Genomic DNA, 24,414 nt, shown 5'->3' on the forward strand with positions numbered 1-24,414 from the left:
CATCCCCCTCCATTGCCGCCTGCGTCCCTTTTACGCACACTCGCCCTGCATTCAACTCTCCCCCTTGGGATTTACAAGGGGCGTGCAGGCCATGCGTTGACCACTTCTCACTTGCATCTTACTTTTGCGACATCTTTCCTCCTTCACACCTGATCCAAACACCATCGTCATACCAGAACGTCTAAGCGCTCTGGTTCCCTCAGCTCTCAGTCAAAACTCGCGTCACTTCTTACCCCATCACATCTCTCGATAATCCACAACAACACTCCCATCGCATCCCTCAGAACAGGCTACCCGAGTACTCGACCGGTCTCAGAGGTCTGGCTACGATTTGCCGGCCCGCAACCTGCCCGATCGAGCCTCTTTGAAGATCCCAAACTACCCTGCGTTCAGCCTTCGCCTTACCACACAAACACAAACACACATCCCGCCCATGCAACCACCACCATTCACGAAGTAATGAGATTTCACCCTTACGACGACCCGAAAAGAAAATCGAATTGGCCCTCGAGTACCGACTCCTCCCTGGCAACCAAGATGCCTCGCATCCGCCCCTCTGCTCGCCTCTCGAGCGAAGCACCCTCCTCAACCTCGTCCTCAACCTCACCGGAACGCGCTGCAGATGACGACACTGATTTCTTCATGGCTCAAGCCAACGACTCACAGTCATCGATCGGTGTCGCTACTTTCCGCGACCTCCACGTGCACGCGAGTCGATCTGTCCCAGTGCCACCGATCGGCCGCCTCCCGCCTGAGATCTTGATCGCGATCTTCTCCAAACTCGCGTCGCCTGTTGACATGCTAAATTGCATGTCGGTGTCTCGCAACTGGGCTGCAAATTGCGTTGGGATTCTATGGCATCGCCCGTCGTGTAACAACTGGAACAACCTGAAGAGCGTTGCGTCATCCGTGGGGAAGCCTGATAGCCTCTTTGCCTACGCAGATCTCATCAAGCGGCTCAACCTGTCCGCTCTGACAGAGGACGTCAGTGATGGCACAGTGGTCCCTTTCACACAATGCAAGCGAGTGGAGCGGTTGACATTAACGAACTGTTCCAAGCTTACGGATAAGGGCGTGTCAGATCTGGTGGAAGGTAACCGACATCTACAAGCACTGGATGTTTCCGACCTCCGATCCCTGACCGACCACACTCTCTTCGCGGTAGCAAGGAACTGTCCGCGTCTGCAAGGCTTGAATATCACAGGATGTTCAAAGGTTACGGATGACTCGCTGCTGGTCGTGTCGCAGAATTGTCGCCAAATCAAGAGACTAAAACTGAACGGGGTGTCTAATGTGACTGACCGGTCAATCCAATCATTTGCAGAAAATTGCCCAGCAGTCCTGGAGATTGACTTGCATGACTGCAAGCTGGTGACAAGTCCGTCTGTCACAGCGCTACTGACCACACTGCGTCATCTACGGGAGTTGCGACTTGCACACTGCACGGAGATTAATGACTCGGCATTCCTCAACTTGCCCGAGCGAATGACATTTGACAGCCTGCGCATTCTCGATTTGACCGCATGCGAAAATGTCAAGGATGACGCCGTTGAGCGGATCGTGAGTGCTGCTCCTCGTCTGCGAAACCTGGTGCTGGCTAAGTGCCGCTTCATCACGGATCGCTCGGTCTCTGCCATTTGCAAACTGGGCAAAAATCTTCACTACGTCCATCTGGGTCATTGCTCAAACATCACCGACGGCGCGGTCATTCAACTGATCAAGTCCTGTAACCGCATTCGCTACATTGACCTGGCTTGCTGCAATCGCTTGACCGATCTCAGTGTGCAGCAACTGGCGACTTTGCCGAAACTCCGCCGTATTGGCCTGGTCAAATGCCAGGCTATCACCAACCAAAGCATTCTTGCTCTGGCCCACCCTCCCAGAGCCAATCACCCGATGGTCAGCAACCTGGAGCGGGTTCATCTCAGTTACTGCACCGGTCTGAACATGAAGGTATGATTCCCCTTGCCGGTTCTCAACTATATAGTTCCACTTCCTCTATTGGATACTGACAATACTTATCTAGGGCATTCGTCCTCTGATCAATAACTGCCCACGCCTTACACACTTGAGCTTGACCGGTGTGCAGGCATTCCTCAACGAAAACCTCACGGCATTTTGTCGAGAAGCCCCACCAGAGTTCACTCAACAACAAAGAGATGTCTTTTGCGTGTTCAGCGGTGAGGGCGTGACTCGGCTTCGCGAGTTCCTGAATCGAGATATGTCTTCTCATCCCGAAGAAACCGAAGCCACTATGTACGACGACGATGAAGAGTTGGACGAAGACGAGGGGCAGATGACTGGTCTGATGCATGCCACAGGCATCAACGACAACGATGATGAATACATGGACGTCCCCCCTCAATGATACGATACCCACTTCCGCTGTCTTCCTTTTTATCCCCTTTTCGCTCAACATCCTATCGCCAGCTGCCTTCTTTTTCTTTTCTTCCCCTTATCATGTTCTGTCTCTGTCGATCTACACAGGAGGCCCTCGCTTTGCTTTGCATCCCCTGCTTGTGGTTTTACCGTTTCCTTTAGCCTGACTTTCCTTGGTCGGGCCTGGAGTCAGTATCAACGAGCAAGTGTCATATTTCTACCCATATCAGCGAAGATTACCCCCTACCCTCCGATGCCTGTTATTCTGGGAAATGCATTGTGCGGTAGCGTTCACGGCCTAATGGCCTTATTCCGTGGTTTATCTACTTAGGTATTTTTGAATTACATTGCATTATGCTCTTTCCAAAGATAGTTCAGAAAAAGGGTAATTGCTAAAACGTCGATACAAGATTGCTAATCACACGATACACGCCTATTTGGGGTTTAGCGCAGTAACTGTATTACTATCTTCTAATTAGGATATCCTGATAGTTGCTCAAAAGTCCTAGTCTAAAAACCAGAGAAACGGACCAAGCAGACATGCTTCAATTACTCTTTTTTGAAAGGTCTTTCTAAATGTCTTTCTAAATGTCTTCCTAGATGTCTTCCTAGATGTCTTTCTCAATAGCACAGATATCGTCCAACTAATTAGTGCTAAGATGGTTTTGAAAATTTGTTAGGGTTTCAAACTTATAGAACCGAACCCCAATGTAGATCACTGTAATAATATTACTACGCTAAATTAGAATAAGAGTTGTATCGTCAAATTAGCAATCGTGTATCGTGTTTTTAGCAATTCCCAGAAAAAGAGGAGACTGATTCAACTTCCAAATCGAGCTGGTAATGCAGGGGGGCTGGAGTTGAGCAACCTCATTGTAACGTTGGACGTTAGCGTAATTCACCGTAACTCCGAGAGCTTCTCACTGCCCCCGCATTCCCGCTTCCCTTTCTCCAACCTCACCTTCACGCCTCGCCCTCGACCACTTCATCCGCCTGAACCCCTCCGGCGATGGCTCCTGTTAGGGCCAGAAACCCTCTGGCCTTTACGCCGTGGCCAGTGACCATCATCACGACCGCGGTGTTCCTCGCCCTGATCATCCCTATTCTTGTCATCCACCTAAACGTCCCAGCTGCACCCCGAACCAGCCCCGAAGGATTGAACCTGACCGAGGCATGGCAGGACCTCCAAGCGCTCACTAGAGGTTACCACCCGTACAACTCGCATGAAAACGACCATGTTCGCGCGTGGCTACTCGAGCGCATCGACGCGATCCAGCGATCCGCCCCACCCTCCGAAGCTTACCAGCCAGATGAGGAGAAGCCCGAGGTCTTCGTCTTTGATGACCTCACCTCGAATCTGACATTCTTCGACCAACGGAGCGGCGTGTACTTTGAGGGTACTAATATCCTGGTATATATTCGCGGGTTCAAAGATCAGAAGGAGAAATGGTGGGAGACGCCCGGGAAGGCGCCCACTGGTAAGGGCGGAGTGCTGGTCAACGCGCATTATGACAGCGTGTCGACTGGATTCGGAGCTACGGATGATGGTGTTGGTGTCGTGACATGCCTGCAGTTGGTGAAATATTTCCTTTCTCCAGGCCACGCGCCGCGTCGTGGCCTGGTGGTGCTGTTCAATAACGGCGAGGAGGACTACCTGAATGGCGCCCGTGCGTACAGCCAGCATCCGATGGCAAAGTTCGCCCATACATTCCTCAACCTGGAGGGCGCTGGTGCTGGCGGCCGGGCGACTCTGTTCCGCAGTACGGATACGGAGGTCACCCAGGCGTATGCGAAAGCCAAGTATCCCTTTGGATCTATCGTCAGCGCCAATGGGTTCGAGCTTGTCGGTAGCCAGACTGACTATATCGTGTTCGATGGTGAGATGGGGTTGCGCGGGCTGGATGTTGCCTTTATGGAGCCCCGCGCTCGGTATCATACCGATCAGGATGATGCGCGACACACTAACATCGACTCTCTGTGGCATATGCTCTCTGGGGCGGTCGCGACCACCGAGAGTCTTGTTTCTGACGATACTGACCGGTTCGATGGCCCGGTTCGAGATGATGGGAACGTACCCAACGGTCAAGGTACCAACGCTGTTTGGTTCGATTTGTTCGGTAGCGCATTCGCTGTCTTCCAGCTACATACTCTTTTCGCGCTGTCTGTCACCTTGCTGATTGTGGCACCATTGACTCTGCTTGTGACTAGCATTGCCCTTTCGCAGGCCGATAAAATGTATTTGTTCCGGTCTTCGGTGCATTTGGAGACAAGCGATGAGAAGGTTCCGCTTCAGGGTCTTCGGGGCTTCTTCCGATTCCCATTCTTGATTGGCATTCCTACCGCTGTCATTGTCGGATTTGCCTATATGCTGGCCAAGGTCAACCCGCTCATCATACACAGCAGTACCTACGCTGTTTGGAGCATGATGGTCTCTGCCTGGATCTTCCTGGCTTGGTTCGTGTCTCGCGTTGCTGATTTCGCGCGGCCATCTGCCTTCCACCGAGTGTACACTTACACGTGGATGTTTGTTTTCTCATGGGCGTTGTTGGTCCTCGCCACCGTCCTCGAAAATGAGCATCAAATGGGTGGTGGCTACTTCTCCCTGTTTTATTTTGCGGGTGTCTTTTTGGCCACTTGGATCTCCTACCTTGAACTTTTTTCCCTTCCAAGGATGTCAGAGTATGTCGGTCAATTGGCTCAGGACTCGCGACAGCCCAGTAGCTATGGCAGCAGACTTGGCACAGGCGACGGGCACGAAGACGACGAAGGAGCTGACGAAGAGCCAACCGAGTCGACATCTCTGCTGCGTGGACAGCGCACCACCTTTGCAAACTACGTTAACGTCCCTGGTGACTATGTGGCGAACCACGGGGTTGACGAAGATGAGGAGCAAGATCCCAACGTGTATGGAAATGAACAAGCTTGGAGTGCATCGATGCCTAGTTGGACCTGGGTAATCCAGCTGCTTCTCACTGTTCCGATCAACATCACCATGCTGGCTCCTCTGGCTTTGATCGCGGCTAGTGCTCTTTACCAAACGGGCCAGGACGGTGATCCCACACTGGTCTTGTACCTGCTCATGGCGCTTTTCATCACATTGATCTTCCTGCCGATATTGCCATACATCCACCGCTACACCTACCATATCCCGATCTTCCTGTTCTTGATTCTCATCGGCACTCTCATCTACAACTTGATCGCCTTCCCCTTCTCTGACTCCAACCGCATGAAGGTCTTCTTCTCGCAGCAGGTCGACCTGGATAGAGGCAACTCTACGGCTTACCTGGCCGGTGTCAGCCCCTTCATTGAAGACATTGTCCGTGGTCTCCCCAATGCACAGGGCCAGGCAGAGTGCAAAACCCACGTCAGAGGTGGGAAGCTCTTGCAATGCGGCTGGCCTGGTGCTGAGCCAAACGTTGTTCCTGGCAATGACGTCTCTGCCTGGGATCCTTCGGTAGATTGGGTCTCTTATAGCATCTCTCATTCCGAGACCAGCACTCGCTCCGTCCGCTTTGAAGTCTCGGGCCTGAACACCCGCGCTTGCCGCATCACCATGGACGGCCACCCCATCAAAAACTTCAGTGTCGTCGGATCCTCCGCTCCTGACAAGCGCTTCATCAAACCATCTTCAGATGGCATGCAAGAAATTCGCCTCTGGAGCCGTACATGGGATGGCTCGTGGACTGTGGACGTCGAGTTCAACGAGCATCACGCCTCTCTCAAGGGTCGCGTCTCGTGTCTCTGGAGCGATGACAATAGCCCCGATCTTATCCCGGCTCTCAGCGAGGCCAGGCAATACGTTCCTGCTTGGGTCGCTATCACCAAATTGACTGACGGTTTGGTCGATGGGTACCGCGAGTTTGAACTTGTGCAGGATGAATCGGGATCTTGGAAGAAAACCGATGAGTGAAATACTTTTACAGGCTATTGAGTGTATCTTTTGATGTTTTGGATTCTTTGCGGGCGTTTGTCATGCTGTTCATTTCTATTTCTCTCCGTCGTTACTCGAGTTCGGAGGTTGTCTGATGTATCCTGTGTATGCAGTATCATTCCCATAGCACGATAATCATTCCCATTTATCTCGGCTATTTGATGTTCATGCAGTCCACTGATACAGCTCCACTGATTTAGCAATAGAGAACATATTCCCATGGTGAATACCGCATTCACATCACAGTGCAGGAGAAAGTAGCAGCAACTGCGGACGAAATCACCCCTCCAGCCACATTCTTAGCTATAAATTTCATAAAATCCTTCGTTCGGTATTTGGTTGGAAGACCTTGATCCCCAGATACACTGCGACTACACTTGATGACATCACTAGTCACGACCGTCAAGTTAGGATACTGACCCAGTATATCCAGAACATGTTTCTCGACCAACGCACTAGCTCGGATATGCACAATTCCATCAGCGAGAGCGACAAAGAACTCATTTGCTCGATAGGGATTTAGAGCAACAAACTACAAGCCCGAAGTCAGACCCATACTTTCGACTTTCCTGAACCTTATAGATACCAGCGCAAAAATACATACCACCAAATCCCCCTGTCGAACACGTCTCAGAATCCTAAGAAGTCCTGGATAATCCTCGCCGAGAGACCATTTCGCCGAACCATCAGTGAAAATAGCCACGTACGAATCATAAATTCCAAGAGAACACATTTTGAATCGAGCTGTTTCGTTGGTCATATCCTTGTCCAATTGGGGAGAAACCCATTGACATCGTCCTGTTCTTTCGCTCGTGACGAAGTATTCGCCAATGCTGGGGCCGAATTGGACTCGACAATTGACAACTCCTTCTTTGGAGAGGAATGTTTGGAGAGGGTGGTAGATTGGGTCGAGGTGGGATTTGCATACTTGTAACGTCTGATCAGATAACTTGATTTCTTAGATTTAAGTAGTGCAGAGGATTGAATTTACCCAGTGATCGATTATCAGGAGTCCAAACCATGAAGATATTGTCGTGTGCGTCGCATGCTAGATTTTTTATTGCTTTGATGGGTCGTTTTGCGGTCCATTCGTGGTAGCGAAGTGGCATGCGCTGGCTGTATTCCGATCAGTAAAGCGTTCTCCCTTTGCTATGATATACACTTTACTTACCTACAATGTCCCCCGGTGTGATCTAGGGTGTATGTACCTGGCTTCCCAAAGGCAAAGTATAGATCGTAGACCGACATCGCGAGTGATCGAAGTAGTGCTATGACGCTCTTCTGTGATCAATAATCACTAATAATATCGTTGTCTTCAAGAGTTTGAGAAGCTAAGATCAAAGAAGGGGTTGACTGGTCCTCTTATGCCCGACCTTCGTGGGCGAGACCACAGGTCGTCGTTATCCTCCGCATTTCGGCGGAGAGATTTGCAGAAGAGGTATCTCGATGTCTTTGTACTGGTATCAAGCGTCGGAAATAGTAAAATATATCCTGCCGGTCTATGCGGCTGTGAATGAAAGCTTGAAAGCTGATATACTGCCACGAGGCCCGAGGTTAGGCGGTCCGAAAAAGACTCCTTCCTTTTAGGTAGTACCAGCATGACTTAAAGTGGTTATGGAAAATTCTTTCTCAGCAGAAGTTTTAATCATGCCAACTGGTTACCTTGTGTCACAGCATATTTTGTGGGCTTCTTCTGGTCGTCTGTACGAGTGTACTAATGCGTAATCTTAGCAGTCACGGGGATCAAAACAAATGCCCCCCGGCTTTTGGCCTGCAAATCATATCCATCACAGCTTTACACAAGGCCAAGTTGGAGAAGAGAAAGAGTAAGAAGGGATGTACATATAGGCGTATATCTGGGAGGGTTTCAAAAGGCCTTTTTCGATGGTTTGGCGGGCAAATAGCAGTGAAGACACCCAAGACGGTTCTCTTGGCCTTTAATGAGACAGGCTTTGCAATGGGCCGGTTTGTGTTCCATGAAGAGAGCACCTAATTCGACAAACTTTCCCCAAAATTCGTCCGCTGAAACTTCCTGAGAGCTGCTCATGTTTTGAGTAGTATTCAGGTGAATATTCCATTAATGAAAAGTGAGAGCGTTGGGTTTTAGAGATTTGAATGGGTTTCTTTCATATTGGCTCTCGTCAGTTTGCGGTTTTTTGTACCTGCTTCTGACATTTTTCTTCAGCCAGAGTGTTGAAGCTCTTTCCCATGTTTAGAATCAATCGTTGAAGATCGGCGCATCTTATATTCGGATGACGTATTCTGTTGCATTCTGTCAAGTTCGACGGCTTTCTAGGGCTTATGCACATTCTTATGTCGACATTACGCTATAAAGAGGAGGTTCTACGCTCCTTAAGAAACAGTCTTTGACCTTTCTAAACAATTTTGATTAGTTCCTCTCTCCTGCTTAATTAACAGGCCTCTATCCTGACTTATAGAGTATATGCTTACAGCGATTAATTGCACATTATTACTTAGTTACTACCTTTAGTACTTTACTTCGTAGTTCACCCTTAAGATAATCTAACCTACAAGTAGGGAAGTTCACTCTATAGTTAGTAATATTTTGTGACTAACTAACTTAGCGCACACTCTAGCATATTCTGCAAGATACTTAACAGGAACCGAACCCGCAGTAAGGCTTTGCATAGTAACGGTACGGTTGCGAGATACTCTTGGAATCAGCAGAAAGTGGCACGGAGCCATAATCGGCCGTCATCGTTCTACTTACTCACAGTGACTAGTTAGCACCGCGTAACACCATCATCTATATCCGCAACAACTTGCGACAATATCAGAAGCATATACGCGCCTCAAACTCGAATAGGTTAGAAACGAACTGTGACACCACTGCTAATTTAAGCCCTCTGTGATCACCAATCTGAGAAACCCGGCCTCTACCTCGAGGAGATGGTTGTATTCCTATGAGATGAGTTTCAGGCTATAGCTACAACCTCGAGCATTAGAACAGCGCTTGTCGTAAAGGGTGGGTCTAAAAAAAATAGCACGGAGATATGCTAGGGAACAAAATCCGATTTATGAGACTACTATCTGTATAATCTCTCAGACTTTACATCGTACTACATACCTAGTCTATGTTGATGAATCTAGATGTGATAATCGTGTTAGGTTTAGACGGATAGGTTACACTACATAGTTGGGTTTAGGGTTTGGGAAGTGATGTAATTTACCATACGGTAGTGGATTAGTTTGGGGTAAAATTTGCATCACCACCGAAACAATAAGCTTCTCTTGCATGATCTTCAAGAAATATTTCAATGGCCTAGTCTAGATTTCGAAGCACGAATCGCAAGGCCAACGGTCGTGCTCATGGAGTTAGTTCATGGCTGTATGAACCAGCGATCGACACCCAGATTTGCTCGACATATGGGAGAAATCTGGGAGCTAAAGACTATTTGGTTAACTTAAGGTAACAAATGAGGTCATCAACTCTCCGAGTCGGCTGACGCCAAAGGTAGATTGTTTGCGGGCAAGTCACCATGCGCAGTTTACCTAACTTTAAAATACGGTGCTTAATCTAGACCTGGCCATATAAATCAGAAGGGTTTTCAAATATGATCACCATGGTTTTGCAATGTAGCCTGACCTTCGGTGAGAGCAACTGGTTCGTGGCATGACATCATTCGGCATCTTGAAAATGCATATATTCTTTTGCCATCCCAAACAAATATTATTCCCTTAGCCTGTCTTCGAAATTCTTGCTATTCTATCGTGTCTAACTAGCCCTCTTAGTGGTTCCAAAATGCCATTTGGCTCGCTCCCAGTATCCAATACGCCCATTCCACAATACGCTCCTCCGTATCCTGTGGATGGCAGCGACTATACAAGCGAAGCTGTTCTCACTGTTACTTATCAAACATCGTTGCAATGTGTGCGCCATCTCGTGCCGGACATGCTAGAACTTGAGGACGAGCCACAAGTATCAGTAATGGTTTTGCAGCACAGCATGACCTCATTCGGTCCATACAATGAGTATGTCCACTTAGTCGAAGTCAAATACAACGGCGACACGTTTGACTACTTCCTTTCCCTCATCCTTGACAATGACTCGCCAATTTGCTGCGGCCGCGAGCAATTCGGCTTCCCTAAGAAATTGGGGAACGTGGCATTATCTTTGAAAACTGGATCGGCGGTCGTTCACGGCTACGTGGAGAGACCTGCAGGTCAAAAGATTGTTGAAGTTGGTTTCCAGCCCGAACAGAAATTGAAGGGCACGGTTGAGAGAACGATCCAGGGGTTAAATTTGCGAGTTATCCCCTCGGTGGTTTCGAATCAGAGCCCGTCCGTCAAGGAATTAGTTCCAGTTGACATCAGTATAGAGGCAAGCGAGGTTTGGCAAGGCTCTGGTTCTGTCTGCTTCCCAGAGCCATCAAGGTTCGATCCGATGCATGAAGTCAAAGTTGTTCGATACGGAATGGCGACCCTTTCACGGAATGCATCCCTTGCGATCCGCCGGCCTACAAAAGTGTTCCAGCTATAGTCATAATGCCGATGCTACAAGCACTGTGTGATCATTTAAGAAAAAAGTTTTTCTAGCCAGATGCTACTGTACACATCCTATGATAGGAAATAAGAAGAACACCCTAATTAACAGTCTCCTAAGAAATGCTCTCAATTTGATGGAGACATGACCGGAGGTCATGGTACGTATTGTCGTGTTCTAGGAAGAATTTCGGACACTGGGAACAGTGTCTAGGTCTGCAAGGCCCTTATGTCTAAGGGTTGGTTTTAGGTATCGGTAATCAGAAATGACAATCCTGTACTTCATTGCAACACAATCCCTAGTTCTCAGAACAGGAGGGGAAAATAGCGTGACCAACAACCACTACCATTACAGTGCCGGAGTAACTATATCTATCTCCACTACGCCTAATGCCAATTTTGAAGATATCAGTTAATCAGTAAAGTCTGGTTAGTTATGTTTTGCTACAGCAGGTATCAAGCAGTTCCTAGCTTCCACTGTCTTGATATTACCAATCATATGAAAGTAGCTATACTAATGCTATACATACCCTATTTAGGGTGGGGAAGGAGCAAAGGCGCGTATTCATTTACATCCTGTCAGCCGACTCCGTTAACTTCTTCTGCACTCCGTATACTCCGTATAAGTCGGTCACGGTGAATTACGCAAAGGGGTTTAGCGTGCCGTTTCGGGGTTAGCCCCTCTCTGCGCATTACTATCGCCGTGCGTGTTTCTATAAAGTCCCTTTTATCGCCGCTTCAACGTCTCGCTGCTTTTCGCCATTCTACTCCTTCTTTCTCTCCGTCCTTCTTGTGCGCCTTGCGAGTGAGGCATTCTTGCCATTGGTCCGGATCACCGAGCTCCGCCACCCCCTATCTCGCCAGCGCGAACGGCCGCCCTGTTCAGCCCTTTGAGTCTTCTAGCGCAGTCTGCGCTGCTTGTTCCCTCAACCTGGCCCGAATTTCCGCTCAGCTCTTACTATTACGCTCGAATTGAGGCATTTTTGCCTTTGGTTCGTCGCGCCGACCTGCAGTTCCGGCCCCTGACATGTCAAACGAGCGGTCGGCCTTCCAACTTCCGCGAGTCCAGGCGTATTCGCCCTTCACTCATTCCGGAAAATTGCCCATGTGCAGCGGGGCTTCAAATCTGCCTTAGGGGCGCAAATCGAGGGCGAGGTTAGCAGCCTTCCCTGATAGCGTCCGTATAATTTCGGAACCGAGGAAGACCGGGATCGAACTGGTTAGCAGACGTGAACGTCCAAACTGTCTCGGCCTCTACACGAGTCAGCCAGTGATTGCGAAGTCCGCGGGAGTTGGCGAGATGATACTAGTGACAATCTGTCCTATACGATGATTGCGAGGTTTCACGGCGACCATATCGAGACTCCAGAACGATATCTAAAGGCGCACTAGGCGACCTCGTACGACCGTGTGCAAACGTCAATTTCTGTCGACCTATACAGTTTCTTCTGCCTTCGTCCGCATTCCGGAGCCCACCCCATCCCCTGCCACCGAGTGTGCCTTGTCGCCGAAGCCCCGTTGACATCATGATCGATTAGTAGAGATGATGAGACGGACGGATGGGGAGAACAAGAGGTTTGGCCCTGCAGCGCGGGCGTCATGCGGACTGGAGACGATGGTGAAGCTATTTTCTTCATGTTCGCGCGTCCAGCGCGTTTTGTCTTCGGGCTCGTGCCATGGAATGACTGGCACACAGAGCCCAATCGACGTGGTAGTGACTGTCCGGTATCATTAAGCTTCTTTGATCAAATTTCATAGCTCCAGTTGAAGTTCTGCAGTTATACATGGCATCTAAGTGCTTTGACAGGTACTGGCCCAACTTGAGCGCCATGCTGTGACTTCATGTCACTTGCCACGGGCTCCCATTAAAACAGAGAAGAGTTGAGCGTCATTAATATCGCCCTGGATATGAGTCCCTCTCTCTGAAGTCGTGCTGTGCCCACCGTAAAAATGTCTACTCCCTTCGACCTTGGTATTCGGCGCTCCGAGGTTACCTTGAATATGCACACCTTGCCCCATCACGAGGGAAGTTCCAGAGTAGGTATGGCCAGTCGCTGATACCTGAGAGGGATCCGACTCTCGAGTAGAAGCGTACTCCATCTAGTGTCGATAAGCTTTAAATACACTCATACTACCGACATTTGACTCACCAAAGTAGCTTCAGATTTCTCGAAGGTGTGGTAGGCAAGTAGATCATAGCCCTTGCGAAGAGCATCACGAGCCCGTTCCAGTTCATTACAGCGTACACTGCCATCACCGGGAAATGCTGATCCCATTAATCTTTCCACCTCGGTTAACTTCTTTTGTATAGCAGTGCCTGATTGGAGGATTTCGTCCATGGTGGTTCGTAGCTTTTCATCGCCCTTTTCCATCCTCTCAAGCCTACCTTGGATCGCGGTCGTGTCATTGGCAATTCCAGTGGATGCTTCTTTCAATACAGTCAGCTGGGCAATCATTTCGTTTTCTTGCCGGCTGAAAGCTTCCGCAATCTGATCTTGTAGATTACGGATATCAATTTGTACGATGTCGAAACGACTCCTTTGTGCTTCAGACATTTCTTCCAGCAACACACTATGGTGAAGTAAGTAAAGCTGCAACTTGAAGAGATTTATTACTATGGTAGTTTACCTTGAGTTGGCAGTTATATGTGTGTTGAGTTCCAAGGTGAGCCCTCTCAGTCGACTATCTAGCTCCTGGAGCTTTTTCTTATCCCAGATATTGACAAATGCCACCTTCATGGTCTTCCATTTCGTGATGTTGCCATGAATCTTCAATTTATCCAAGGCTGATTTGAATTCAGTTGCAATGACCAAGGAACTCTGTCGGAGGCGCCCAAAGCTGTGGTCTTCATCCATGCTCCTTTGTCGCAAGTTTCCCAGTATTACCTCAATGTCTCTGACAATGATGTCCCGCTCGTTGTTGATTTCTAGCTCCCCAGTGGACTCCTTGAGTTCTGCGGCCACAGATATGATCTTATATCCGAATGAAATCAGATCCAGAACTGCAGCGATGCCTCCGATGATTGTCAGTGGGTCTGCCATCATGACTTTGATTAGTATATCATGAAGTAAAAAGAGTGTTGCTCGAAAAGGCGGATAATTATATCGTACATAGCATAGTCTGATCTGCTCAGGCCGCTTTGCTGCGTATAAGTGAAGAGAAAGAGCTCATGTGATCGACGTTGTTCTCGGTAACCTGCGAGCACTTGACCATGATGATGATGCAATCTAATGGAAGAACTTCCATTCAAATACAGTAAATGGATAGGATGACGATAAAGTTACTGAATGCAGAACCCTTAAAGCGAATTAAGGTTAATGTATACCTTGGCCCTGGTACAGTCTAGATGTGCAGGACGAGTTCTCCCAAGGAATGAAATCCAGACAAACTTTCGCCACATTTTGTGGGCGGAAAAACAACCGACCAATCTCAAGGTTATTCGATCACAAACGTAGGGCCATCCCACGTTTATAAAAATCCTCATGCTGTAGCTATGGCACTATCCCTTTATGTTTGAAATGCCCAGGGTGTGAATTGTTCCGTCTCGCCACTTCACCGAATCCTTTTGTTTGAACCATCAAGATCAGATACGTGATGAGTCAACCTATGGTCCAGGCGAGATATGGTGAAAGAGCCGCAGTATCGGGCCGTGAGTACAGCGGTTCAAGCTTTGTTACTGGCAATGGACTTCAGATCCAAGGGGATCTATCTGGTCCAGTTACATTCGGGCAAGGTAAATCAGCCAAGTCTCAACTCCCGATATGATGAAAATAGCATCTCTTATCCAACTCGATACAGAGATATTCTAACATGCAATAACAATATAATAATAAGCTCTGCTCATATGACAATATAATTTACAAGAATGAGCTAAGTTCTTGGTTTCTATGATTTTTAGGAATTGATCGCGAAGCGGAGGCACGCGAGGCTTGCGAATTATCTCTCTTTCGCACCGACCCAGAAATCGATAAAAAGAAGTTGGCAGACGCACAGGGCCAGAGGGTGCCCGGAACGTGTGATTGGATATTCACAAACGAGCGATACACAGATTGGCGTCATGCAAAGTCATCAAAACTCCTCTGGCTTCATGGACCTCCAGGAGTTGGTAAAACCATGATGGCGAGATACCTGACCAGTGTAATTGATGCCAGATCCGCCCCGCGCTCCAAGGAAGCTCTCGTCCTATATTACTTTTGCGACTACCAAGACGATAAAAGAAACACAGAAATAACTGTCCTTTGCGGCTTAATTTACCTTCTCTTGCAACGACAGCCGGATCTAATCAAACATTTATTGAGAGACTTCAAATTCTATAGTCAAAGCTCCGGTCTCTTCAACAGGACGAACAGAGATGTCCTATGGAAGAACTTCATGGTGCTCTTATCTACGGTGGAGGAACCCACTGTGTTCTGTGTTCTGGATGGCCTTGATGAAGTTGGAACAGAACCGTGTCAATGGTTACTCCAAAGGATAAACGAGATCACAAAGCGGCCTTTTTTCGACCAAATGACGAAGTTCATTGTTACCAGCACAGACTTCGATCCAAAACTACATGAGCTATCCAATGTTGCCGATATAAACCTGGACCCTAGGTATAACCCTGAGGTCAAGACAGACATTGACCGGTTTATTGATGAAAAGGTTGATGAGCTCGCAACCCATGGGCAGTATAATGCGGATCTGCGGAGAACCGTGAGAGAACACCTCGTTCAGGGAGCCAGTGGGACGTTTTTATGGGTTGCATTTGTTGTTCCTGAATTGATGGAAATGCCAACGCAGCAGGTTGAGAGGGCCCTGACACAGTTTCCGAAAAAGCTGACTAACATCTATATGCGAATGCTCGAAATCAAAGTACCAGAAAATGAACGTGCTGTCGTTGCAGGCATTTTACATTGGGTTGCGATAGCGGTACGCCCATTAACGTTGACAGAGCTAGCTACTGCCACACATGTGAGCAAAAGCCGGCTCCAACACTACATTACATCCACTGGCGGATTCTTGAAGTTGTCCAAGTCAGAAGAAGCATTTTTGGAGCAGACTGTGCGCTTTATCCACAGCTCGGCGAAGGGTTCTCTCGTGAACCTGCGTGAGGGAGACGCTCCGTTTCGCGAGCTTTACCTTGACCCGACGCAGGTACATTTACGGGTAGCTACAACGTGTTTTGAGTATATCCAATCTAGTCCTTTGAAGGATGAATGGATAAATCTTCGTCATAACCGTTCGTATCTAGCCAGACCGTTACCCTTACGTCGGTATCCTCTGCTAGATTATGCTGCTCGATACTGGCCGGAACACGCCTGTCTGTCATCAACCGAAATAGTGGATATGTTCAGAAGATGGCCAAATTTCTGCAACCGACGATCCACTATCCGGGATAATTGGCTCAAGACGTACTGGTCCGACTCTCCACTCGAGTGGAACACGCCACGCAACTTTGAACTGGTACACCTAGCAGCTTTTTGTGGAATTATTCCTTTACTCGAATCTGAGATAGTGCCCCAACTGCTGGGATTGAGCCTACCCTATCGAAAAGTTAACCGAACATGCGATCACAACATGACAGCCCTTCACTGGGCCTCGCGCAACGGCCGGACAGCAGCAGTAATACGGCTATTGCGTAAGGGAGCCTCAATAAACGGCAAGGGGTACGGAATGACCCCGCTGACTTGGGCAATACGCAACGGGCATTTGGAGACGGTGAATACCTTGCTGGCAAATGGAGCTAGTGTAGACCAGAGGGATTATGGCATGACATCGCTGAACTGGGCCGCCTGGGAAGGACACAAGGATATATGCGCAGCTCTAATAAACAAGTGGGCCGAACTTGACGCACCCACCACAAAAGGGAATTCAGCCTGGCTAGTTGATGCAAAATCTAGCTCCGGAGAGTTTCCCTGGAGGAGCGCAATGGAGGCTGCTAATTTCTCCAGGCAGTCTGAATGGGTTGAAGAGCAATGGCACGCTAGAGAGAGCGCGGTACCGAACCTAACAATGGCTCTTTTATACGCCGTGTTGACTCTCAACATGCAAGTTCTTCGATATGTCGGATCCCTAATAATTTCTCGCTCACAGGACTGGTTCTGGTTGAATACACGACAAGGGAAGATTGGAGGACGGGAAATATGCTGGGCAGCCGTTACACCCGTGGGTCGAGCACGTCTGCTACTTGATTTATTTAAGGACTGGCGCTATGTCGTTTCAATGCTTACTCGGGCGTGGAAAGAAATTCCATATCACGTTGTGGGTTCACCATGTGCTTTGCTATGCTTCTGGCTATTTGCAAACTGGCATGGTCTCACCACATACGTGCTGAACAATCTGCTAGCTAGCGTTGTTCTCGTTACACTTCCCATCTACGTGATCCTATTCTTGGTCAATCATCTGGAAGTCCTTGAATTTGTGCCCTACATCGCAGCACCGATAGCCGCAAGTGGTATGCCGAGTACGCATGGATCAATATGGCGCGTACTCTTCGGTCTACTCGGGATCGGTCTAGGTGTTTGTCACTGGTATGGTTATGGATTTGCAGTCAATTACTATCCCTACACATATTTCGCATTTTTGATCGGCGTGGAGCTCATTAGGCTGGTTTGGGTTAACGTCAGCGACCGCAGTGATGGCTTTACGTCTCTACATCTTGCTGCTTCGCGAGGTCACGACAGCGTTGCTAAGCTCCTTCTTCGCAGCGGTGCAGATATAGATGCGAAAGACGATGCGGGCCGTACCGCTTTACAGATTGCAATAGCTAACGGAAATATATCGGTCGAGCGTGTAGTACTGGAGCACGAACTGGCAAAGATATCACCAGGCCGGGTTCCAGGCTCCACAGCCTTGCAACTTTCAGCTGCGTTGGGGCGCCTTGACTTGGTGAGGGACTTGATGACCAAAGGTTGTGATCCCAATGAAACCGACTTGGAAGGCCACACAGCTCTTCACTCGGTGGCGTATTTTGGACGCACAGCCATGATTGAATGTCTTTTCGAAAAGCCCACGCCCCCAATCCATGGAGTTAACACGCTTGGAGAGACTCCCTTGCACCTTGCCTGCCTTGGCGGGCACCTTGACATTGCCAATTGGTTACTAGGACACGGCGCGAATCCATTTACTCTCACGGAATACGGATTTTCGCCGTTGCACTATGCAATTGTGCGAGGCGATCTCGGGGTGTCAGCTCGATTAGCTTCTATAGACAACCTTGTCAATCACTGCGGGGCACGCCGAGTTACACCACTTCACCTTGCCATCCGTTACAAGAGGGGGGACATTTTGGATTGCTTGCTTCGCTTAAGTGCTGATCCGGACAAGATTGATATGTTTGGCCGCTCTGCTTTTGATTACGCTAGTAATGCGACATCGCTGTTCAACAAAATGGAAGAAGCCCGAGGTAGTTACCAAGTGACTGCTATTTCAGCCAGAGATGACACATTACGCAACACAGTGCGCATACTATTTGAAGAGCTACGAGAGATTCCACTTGACTTCGACCGCCTGGCAGACCTTGGATATGCACTCTTCAACTTGGGAAAGCAAGACCATGCTCGAACAGCTTATAAATATATCTTTGCTGTGGCTGGAAGCTTTTTCTGTGCCTGTGATGGTTGTTTACGATTCATAGATGATGGTATGTATATCTGCCACGAATGTTGGAATGTCCATCTCTGTGATGTGTGTTTCAACCTGTATGCAGATGGTCGTACGATAGTTCCAGGGTGCCAAGACCATGAGTACCTGCATGTTCCCGTGGATGATGTACTACGTTCACCCGATCTGGAGCAAAGCCAAATCCGACACGCTCAACTCGAGTGGCTCGAGGAGCTACAGCGTGAAGTGAACAATAATGAGAGGGAGTAGGAGGGAAACGAAAAGGACCTTACAAGAAAGTCGACAGTATCCTTGCTTCCTAGCCATGCGCTAAGGTTCGGGGAGGATCTCTCAAGCGATCTAGCTGATTTTCAGTGGTTGTCGATAGCGCTGAGGGTGGACAGATCTATCATGCTCTCCTCATCGATGATCATGGTAGTTTTCCGCGACCATAGTTTGCGGACTCTGGCTCCCATTCCTGTACTTCGGGAGCGGTTCGAGGAAATCCTGAAGGGTTGCCAGTGCAGCCGAACATAGGTTCTCAACTCTGAAAAGAACTCCTCAATGGGATTGAAGTTCGGAGATTATGGTGGCATACACACAAGTTGGACCCCGGCTTCAGAGCACATCTGACTTAATTTGTCTCGGTTGTGAAACGAGGCATTATCCCTGATAAAAACAGATTTGGGCTCGGGCCATCTTCCGCAATGAAAACCTAATGAGTCTAAGGAGATTTTCAGATCCATACGGTGAAGCAAGTATTGTACATAGACGCCAATAAGGGATGGGAATGGTCAATGACGGCAGCAATGCACTGAATAGGTCAAACTTATACATCAGTACTAAACCTCTAGGAAAATGAACAGTTGGATATCTTTCTTGTAGACAATGTTACTGGCGCCCTTTCTGATAAAGTAAGTGCCTGATGCATAGCTCTTCATATATGATCTTTATGCTAATGCGCATTTAAGGGAGAGCCAAACTCACTCTCAAAACCATCCGAGGAACATTATATCTAACAATCAATAACTATCTAACACTATATAGCTTCGAATTTAAACGCGTTGAATTATACACTTGCCCTTTGATTCACGCTTTGAGCATCCTTGTGCATGTACAGGTATTTAGGATGTCACGCTAAGCCTAAATTGGCTCCGGCCGTGGTGTCCGAGGCGCTGGGTGAAATGACCACGATTCTCCCTCGAAAAGCCACGCAAAATTGTGGTCTTTTCACCGTCACCCCTTACTACTCCGTATATTTTAACACAATACAGCAAAAGGGAAGAAGTGGAGCTTCCTCATGACAGAACGATACCGTATCAATACCCACCCACCGGGCAGACAATCTTGCCAGGTCGCTAGACCTATCAAGCAGTTCGAAGGGATTCGATGTACCATTACAGATCCATTACAATACGTCCGGGATAGTATAGCTATTACTACCATAGTTCTGCCCAACTAATATAGCAGTGACCCTAAATAGTATTAGCGTATCTCGGGTTTATTTTCCGGGAATCAAGTCAAAGAGTGCGAGGTCAAACTGAACTCGAAATCTACTGTACTGTCGGAAGTATCAATACTTCAGTAGTAATAAAGCTAAAGAAGGCGAGAGGCCGACTACAGTGCCCGGCAAGAAGTTCTCACACACCCTTAGTAGATTACATAATTTTCTGCCGGCCTAAATTAATTAAATTCATGAAAATCAACATGCTAAAATATTCGCATAGTCTAGTAGGTAGTATACCACCCCTGAGACTCAATAATTGCCTTCACACGATTGCACATACTAATACTAAGCTTGCGCAGGATATCTGCATCGATTTGCGACCACGTAGATTGCGCAGCTTCGATCAGATATCGCCTAGTATCATCATTATTAGGCATATCATATAGCTCAGGGAAGCACTCAAGTAATTTGCGCTTTAGCAATCCCCAGAGATTTTCAATTGGATTTAGATCTGGCGAATGTGGTGGCCACTGTATCACTTCTATACCTATCTCTTGAAGGAGATCGCGTACAATATGCGCAGTATGAGTTGATGCATTATTATGCATAAAGATTGCATTAGATCGATTCGATAGGATCGTAGGAAGGTATGTTGAATAGGTTGAATGCACTACGTTCGAAGTAACACCACCGCGTGCAGATTCAGGATCTCCCTACATAGGAATTAGGCTAGTTCGCCTAGTATCGCCGTTAAAACATGCCCAAAACATCTGGCGAAGCTGTTTCCCACAGGGTTTTTGATGAACCTTACCCTCTTGAGCTTGGTGAATTGGCCGAACGAAGGTCCACTGAGCACCTGCACCCGAACCACGTTCAATTGAGGTTTTATCAGAGAAATAGACCCGAGCCCAATCGTCTGGTGTAAAATTGCGATATCTCTCAGCCCATGCAAGGCGATTTAATGCGTCGATTTCGGTTAACTGAGGTCGAGTAATCTTTCGCCATTTGCGTAGACCGAATTCCTTTAATAAATCTCGTAGCGTACGCTCGCAGATTTTATTATCCACTAAATCGAGAAGTTCATAGTATCGGCAGCTTGGTTTTTGTTGAATATAATCATAGATTGTATCACGCTCTTCTTCAGAGAGATTTCTCGGCCGACCGGTGCGTTTACACGAGTCGTTCTCTTTACCACGAATAGCCTCAAGCTTGCAGGTCGAGACGATTGTGCTTCGTGGGATATAGGGGAAAAGGCTTGCGATTTTACCGTAGGAGTACTTCGCATCGGTACGAAGGCTGCAGATTCGCGATCGTGTAGAGGGTGATAGTTCTGGTCCTCGAGGCATATTGATTAGTGGTGATTGAAAGGTTGAATAGAAGGGGTAACTAGCCTACCTATTGCCTATCTATTGAATAGGGGTATTGTTTATTTTGATGTTTATTTTGATGGTTGTTTTAACGGTTGGTAGGGTAGCTAGGTAGGTGGTTTAAAAAAGTAGGCGGTAAATCAGGCGGCGGAAAGGGTGTGTGAGAACTTCTTGCCGGGCACTGTATAAATAGACCATCATACAAAGTACCTGGTCCTTTCAACTTAGCCCGGACTCACTGCGTCGTTCTAATACTTCAGAGGTATCAATACTTCAGTAGTGATAAAACTAGAGCAGTTAAAAGTCGGGCAGTGCGTTGGGGCGTACCTGGGGTCTTTATGGATTTAGGACAGAGTTGTTTTTTGGCCTGTGTGGTCCCCAAGCCTGAAGAGACACATATCCAGTGACTCAAGGCCTGAAGAGGACCTTGATAAAGGTGGTCCTTGCCTCTGCTACTTGTCGACACTTCCGTCACTGATACCTCCAGTGCTTGGTTCCCACCGGGGATGTCACTACCTGACGGGCGGCACTGTACCCTTGTTGTGAAAGCAAGCAGCCAGACTCCCTTTCAACGTCTGTGCTCATCGGTCCTCCACGAGATAGTCATTCATCTATTTCGCATTTGGGTCGTAGTCCATCGAGTGTAATCCTCAAGCTCAATTGAAGAACCAAATACCCCTCGGCGGATGGCATTTTGCCTGCTCAAAGAATGGATACACAGACAGCTCCATCAACCTGTAATGGATCCAGCATGTCTTTGACCCACAAACCAAGGCTCGTGCTGGTAAGCGGCCACGCCTTTTGATTAGCGATGGGTTTGCTGCGCATGAGTCCCTCAAGGTCTTGAAGTTTTGTCTTGCAAATAACATCATTCCCTGCCGCCTTCCCTCGCATACTTCGCATAAGCTTCAGCCGTGTGATGTGGGCGTGTTCAGTGCACTGAAGACTGCCTATCGGGAACAAGTAGAGCTTTTCTATCGGGGTGGAGCTAATGCTGTGCGGTTGGAGCATTTCACTTCCCAGAGGGCCCGAAGCCCCATTGTTTTCCTTCCACAGAAGACCATTCAGTCGCAACAACTTCCTCTCAACCTTGTTCATGGGAAGTCTGGTTTGACAGTGAAAGGAAGACATTCACATCTAGCGGAAGCTCAAGGAGTTTTGTCTGTGGATTGGACATTAATCGCTGCTAGTCGTACGACTTGGCCCCGCCACGTTCTGTTCTCTATTTATTGTTAGCTGGAGCTGAAATCCATGGATAATACCGAGCCCATCGACATATGGGTTTCTTGTGTACTGCACACGCAATTATCATGAAATCCAAGTTATTTATCCTGATAAAACAACCCCTTTGTCTGATTGGCAGGGATTTCTCAAGGAAGAAGGGTTTTTATCTGCTCCACAACCCACACGGGACTAAAGAAAGGCTTTCTTCATGGTCCTCCTAACGCACCTCTGAAGAGCCTACTTATCCTAGCGGCGGCGAGAGACATCCACATCGTGACAAAATAATAGGATATAGTAGCTACTTACCTATATATAGTACTCGATAAAAGAAAGATTGTTATAAAATAGCCTACTAGCTATAAACACTATAGCCCTAATAGAGTTAAATACGTTTACCTCCGTGCACCCCATAGTAAAGTAAAGAGCCCGGTCGACCGCCATTACAGCCCATATCTATGCCCGTGTGCTTCCCGACCATGTACTTTTTCCATCCTATGTCATCACTACAGGAAATAAGCCACTTTTGGATTTTGATAGATCAAAGCATTTCCGATAGTCCGGTATTTGTACCTTAGTCACTGTACACCTTCTAACCTGTAATCTCGTACAGGACTCGCCGTTGTCACCGCCCGACTTATGGGAATCTTATGTTGAAACTGATCCAATCAGAGTGAAGAGCAGATGGGAACATATGTCCATAACTCGGTGTCTAGAAGGGACTCTCTACTCCAAGGCTACCATGGCCATCGAGAATCAATAGTCGAAATCGCCGTGGTTAGATGCAAGACAGGCTAGAAAGACGTCATGTCCGGGCCAATGCACAAGTATGGATGACCGCAGTGTTACCGGAACTTTTGAACTCATCATTCCTCGATAACTCTATAATACTTACTATAGTATAATAAATTTAAGTTATTTTCGAGAGGCCTTTGGAGGTTTCTTCTCGCTCGTAGTATTGTCGCTGGCTCTCTTTAATCTCTGTGTACCTATATATATCGTACTTAATCCGGCTGATCTATTTTTCTATTTGCTTTCTAGCAGTAACTATTTTCCTTCTGTTCTGATTCGTCTATTATTTTTTATTCCTTGGTTACATATACCAGACGGTAGACAAATCTAACCGGAGGACTACCCCGACCGGGGTACTATCCCGGCCTACGTACGAATCACTTAATTACATGTGTTTCTTGTTGCAGGGAGTGTCGGTGGCGCTTATTCCTGGTAATATGAATCCAGACTTGCTGCATCTGGCACTGTACCACTATCCCTTCTCCCTTACACCACTTTGCGCGAAAAAATTGTAGTATGAAATACGCTACTAATTTATCAGAAGGCTTAGAACTAAAGTGATTATAGGGTAGTTACCATCTTTTTCTCTACTATCCCAGCTCTTCTTGGCTCATCTTACGGGAATCTCCCAGCACCCTTGGGACACACCGAATAGAACCTATGAGGAGCTTATTGGCTCTCGGAGGAAAGCTTTCGGCGGCCCTAACGACGATATGAACACCAAGGCGTGCTCTGTTATCAATTTCGTGATGAGACTCGCATTCTCGATGTACGCCGTGGGGCCAACCAGGAGCAAGTTTTAAACCTATACGACCTCATGGGTCTACTGAGCGTTGATTTACCGAAACGCTTGACCTCGTGTCGCAGATCAGATCTCTACATTACAGCGACGGGATTCTTGCCCTTCGGTTCCTTGAAAGGCCTGAACCATCCGGATTCATTTGCTGAAGAATGGAATAAATCAATCCCCATTAACGATATGCAGTAAGTTGCACCCTTCCTCGTCCTTGACGTGAATCGAACATCTAGAACTTTCTAGGAGCTGCACCATCCCAAGATCAGCGTTGTAGGTAGCAAAATGAATTGGGAGGTGCCCGTGAATGTCTGGAGTGTTCTTCAATTTTCGAAATCCCCACTTCTTCGCAGGGCCTCAACCATCGTATGGCATTGATACCTGATTGCGACATGCAGCG

General features: G+C 47.8%; 7 protein-coding genes across 7 annotated transcripts; 4 read left to right on the plus strand and 3 right to left on the minus strand.

The window, feature by feature from the left end:
* Positions 1-537: 537 nt before the first annotated feature.
* Positions 538-2,368, plus strand: N7473_000780 (putative ubiquitin ligase complex F-box protein GRR1; the record flags this gene model as incomplete). Its single annotated transcript, XM_057146720.1, has 2 exons — positions 538-1,953; positions 2,027-2,368. The coding sequence occupies 2 exons, from the start codon at positions 538-540 to the stop codon at positions 2,366-2,368; spliced, it is 1,758 nt and encodes a 585-aa protein (XP_057014606.1).
* Positions 2,369-3,388: 1,020 nt separating this feature from the next.
* On the plus strand, positions 3,389-6,289 carry N7473_000781 (M28 family metallopeptidase; the record flags this gene model as incomplete). The annotated part of the gene is made up of 1 exon (XM_057146721.1): positions 3,389-6,289. The coding sequence occupies one exon, from the start codon at positions 3,389-3,391 to the stop codon at positions 6,287-6,289; it is 2,901 nt and encodes a 966-aa protein (XP_057014607.1).
* A 256-nt stretch (positions 6,290-6,545) lies between these two features.
* Positions 6,546-7,558, minus strand: N7473_000782 (uncharacterized protein; the record flags this gene model as incomplete). The annotated part of the gene is made up of 4 exons (XM_057146722.1): positions 6,546-6,842; positions 6,915-7,237; positions 7,302-7,426; positions 7,482-7,558. 4 exons carry the CDS (start codon positions 7,556-7,558, stop codon positions 6,546-6,548), a joined length of 822 nt encoding a protein of 273 aa, XP_057014608.1.
* A 2,515-nt stretch (positions 7,559-10,073) lies between these two features.
* Positions 10,074-10,811, plus strand: N7473_000783 (acetoacetate decarboxylase family protein; the record flags this gene model as incomplete). Its single annotated transcript, XM_057146723.1, has 1 exon — positions 10,074-10,811. The coding sequence occupies one exon, from the start codon at positions 10,074-10,076 to the stop codon at positions 10,809-10,811; it is 738 nt and encodes a 245-aa protein (XP_057014609.1).
* A 1,847-nt stretch (positions 10,812-12,658) lies between these two features.
* N7473_000784 (uncharacterized protein) lies at positions 12,659-13,857 on the minus strand (the record flags this gene model as incomplete). The annotated part of the gene is made up of 3 exons (XM_057146724.1): positions 12,659-12,913; positions 12,964-13,384; positions 13,442-13,857. 3 exons carry the CDS (start codon positions 13,855-13,857, stop codon positions 12,659-12,661), a joined length of 1,092 nt encoding a protein of 363 aa, XP_057014610.1.
* Positions 13,858-14,419: 562 nt separating this feature from the next.
* Positions 14,420-18,664, plus strand: N7473_000785 (uncharacterized protein; the record flags this gene model as incomplete). Its single annotated transcript, XM_057146725.1, has 3 exons — positions 14,420-14,546; positions 14,712-18,434; positions 18,501-18,664. 3 exons carry the CDS (start codon positions 14,420-14,422, stop codon positions 18,662-18,664), a joined length of 4,014 nt encoding a protein of 1,337 aa, XP_057014611.1.
* Positions 18,665-20,122: 1,458 nt separating this feature from the next.
* N7473_000786 (uncharacterized protein) lies at positions 20,123-21,187 on the minus strand (the record flags this gene model as incomplete). The annotated part of the gene is made up of 2 exons (XM_057146726.1): positions 20,123-20,554; positions 20,648-21,187. 2 exons carry the CDS (start codon positions 21,185-21,187, stop codon positions 20,123-20,125), a joined length of 972 nt encoding a protein of 323 aa, XP_057014612.1.
* Between the last annotated feature and the right edge of the window lie 3,227 nt (positions 21,188-24,414).

Source organism: Penicillium subrubescens (genome assembly GCF_028828155.1).
Source record: "Penicillium subrubescens strain IBT 31985 chromosome Unknown utg000001l_segment0_segment0, whole genome shotgun sequence".
In the NCBI taxonomy this organism is placed as follows: domain Eukaryota; kingdom Fungi; phylum Ascomycota; class Eurotiomycetes; order Eurotiales; family Aspergillaceae; genus Penicillium; species Penicillium subrubescens.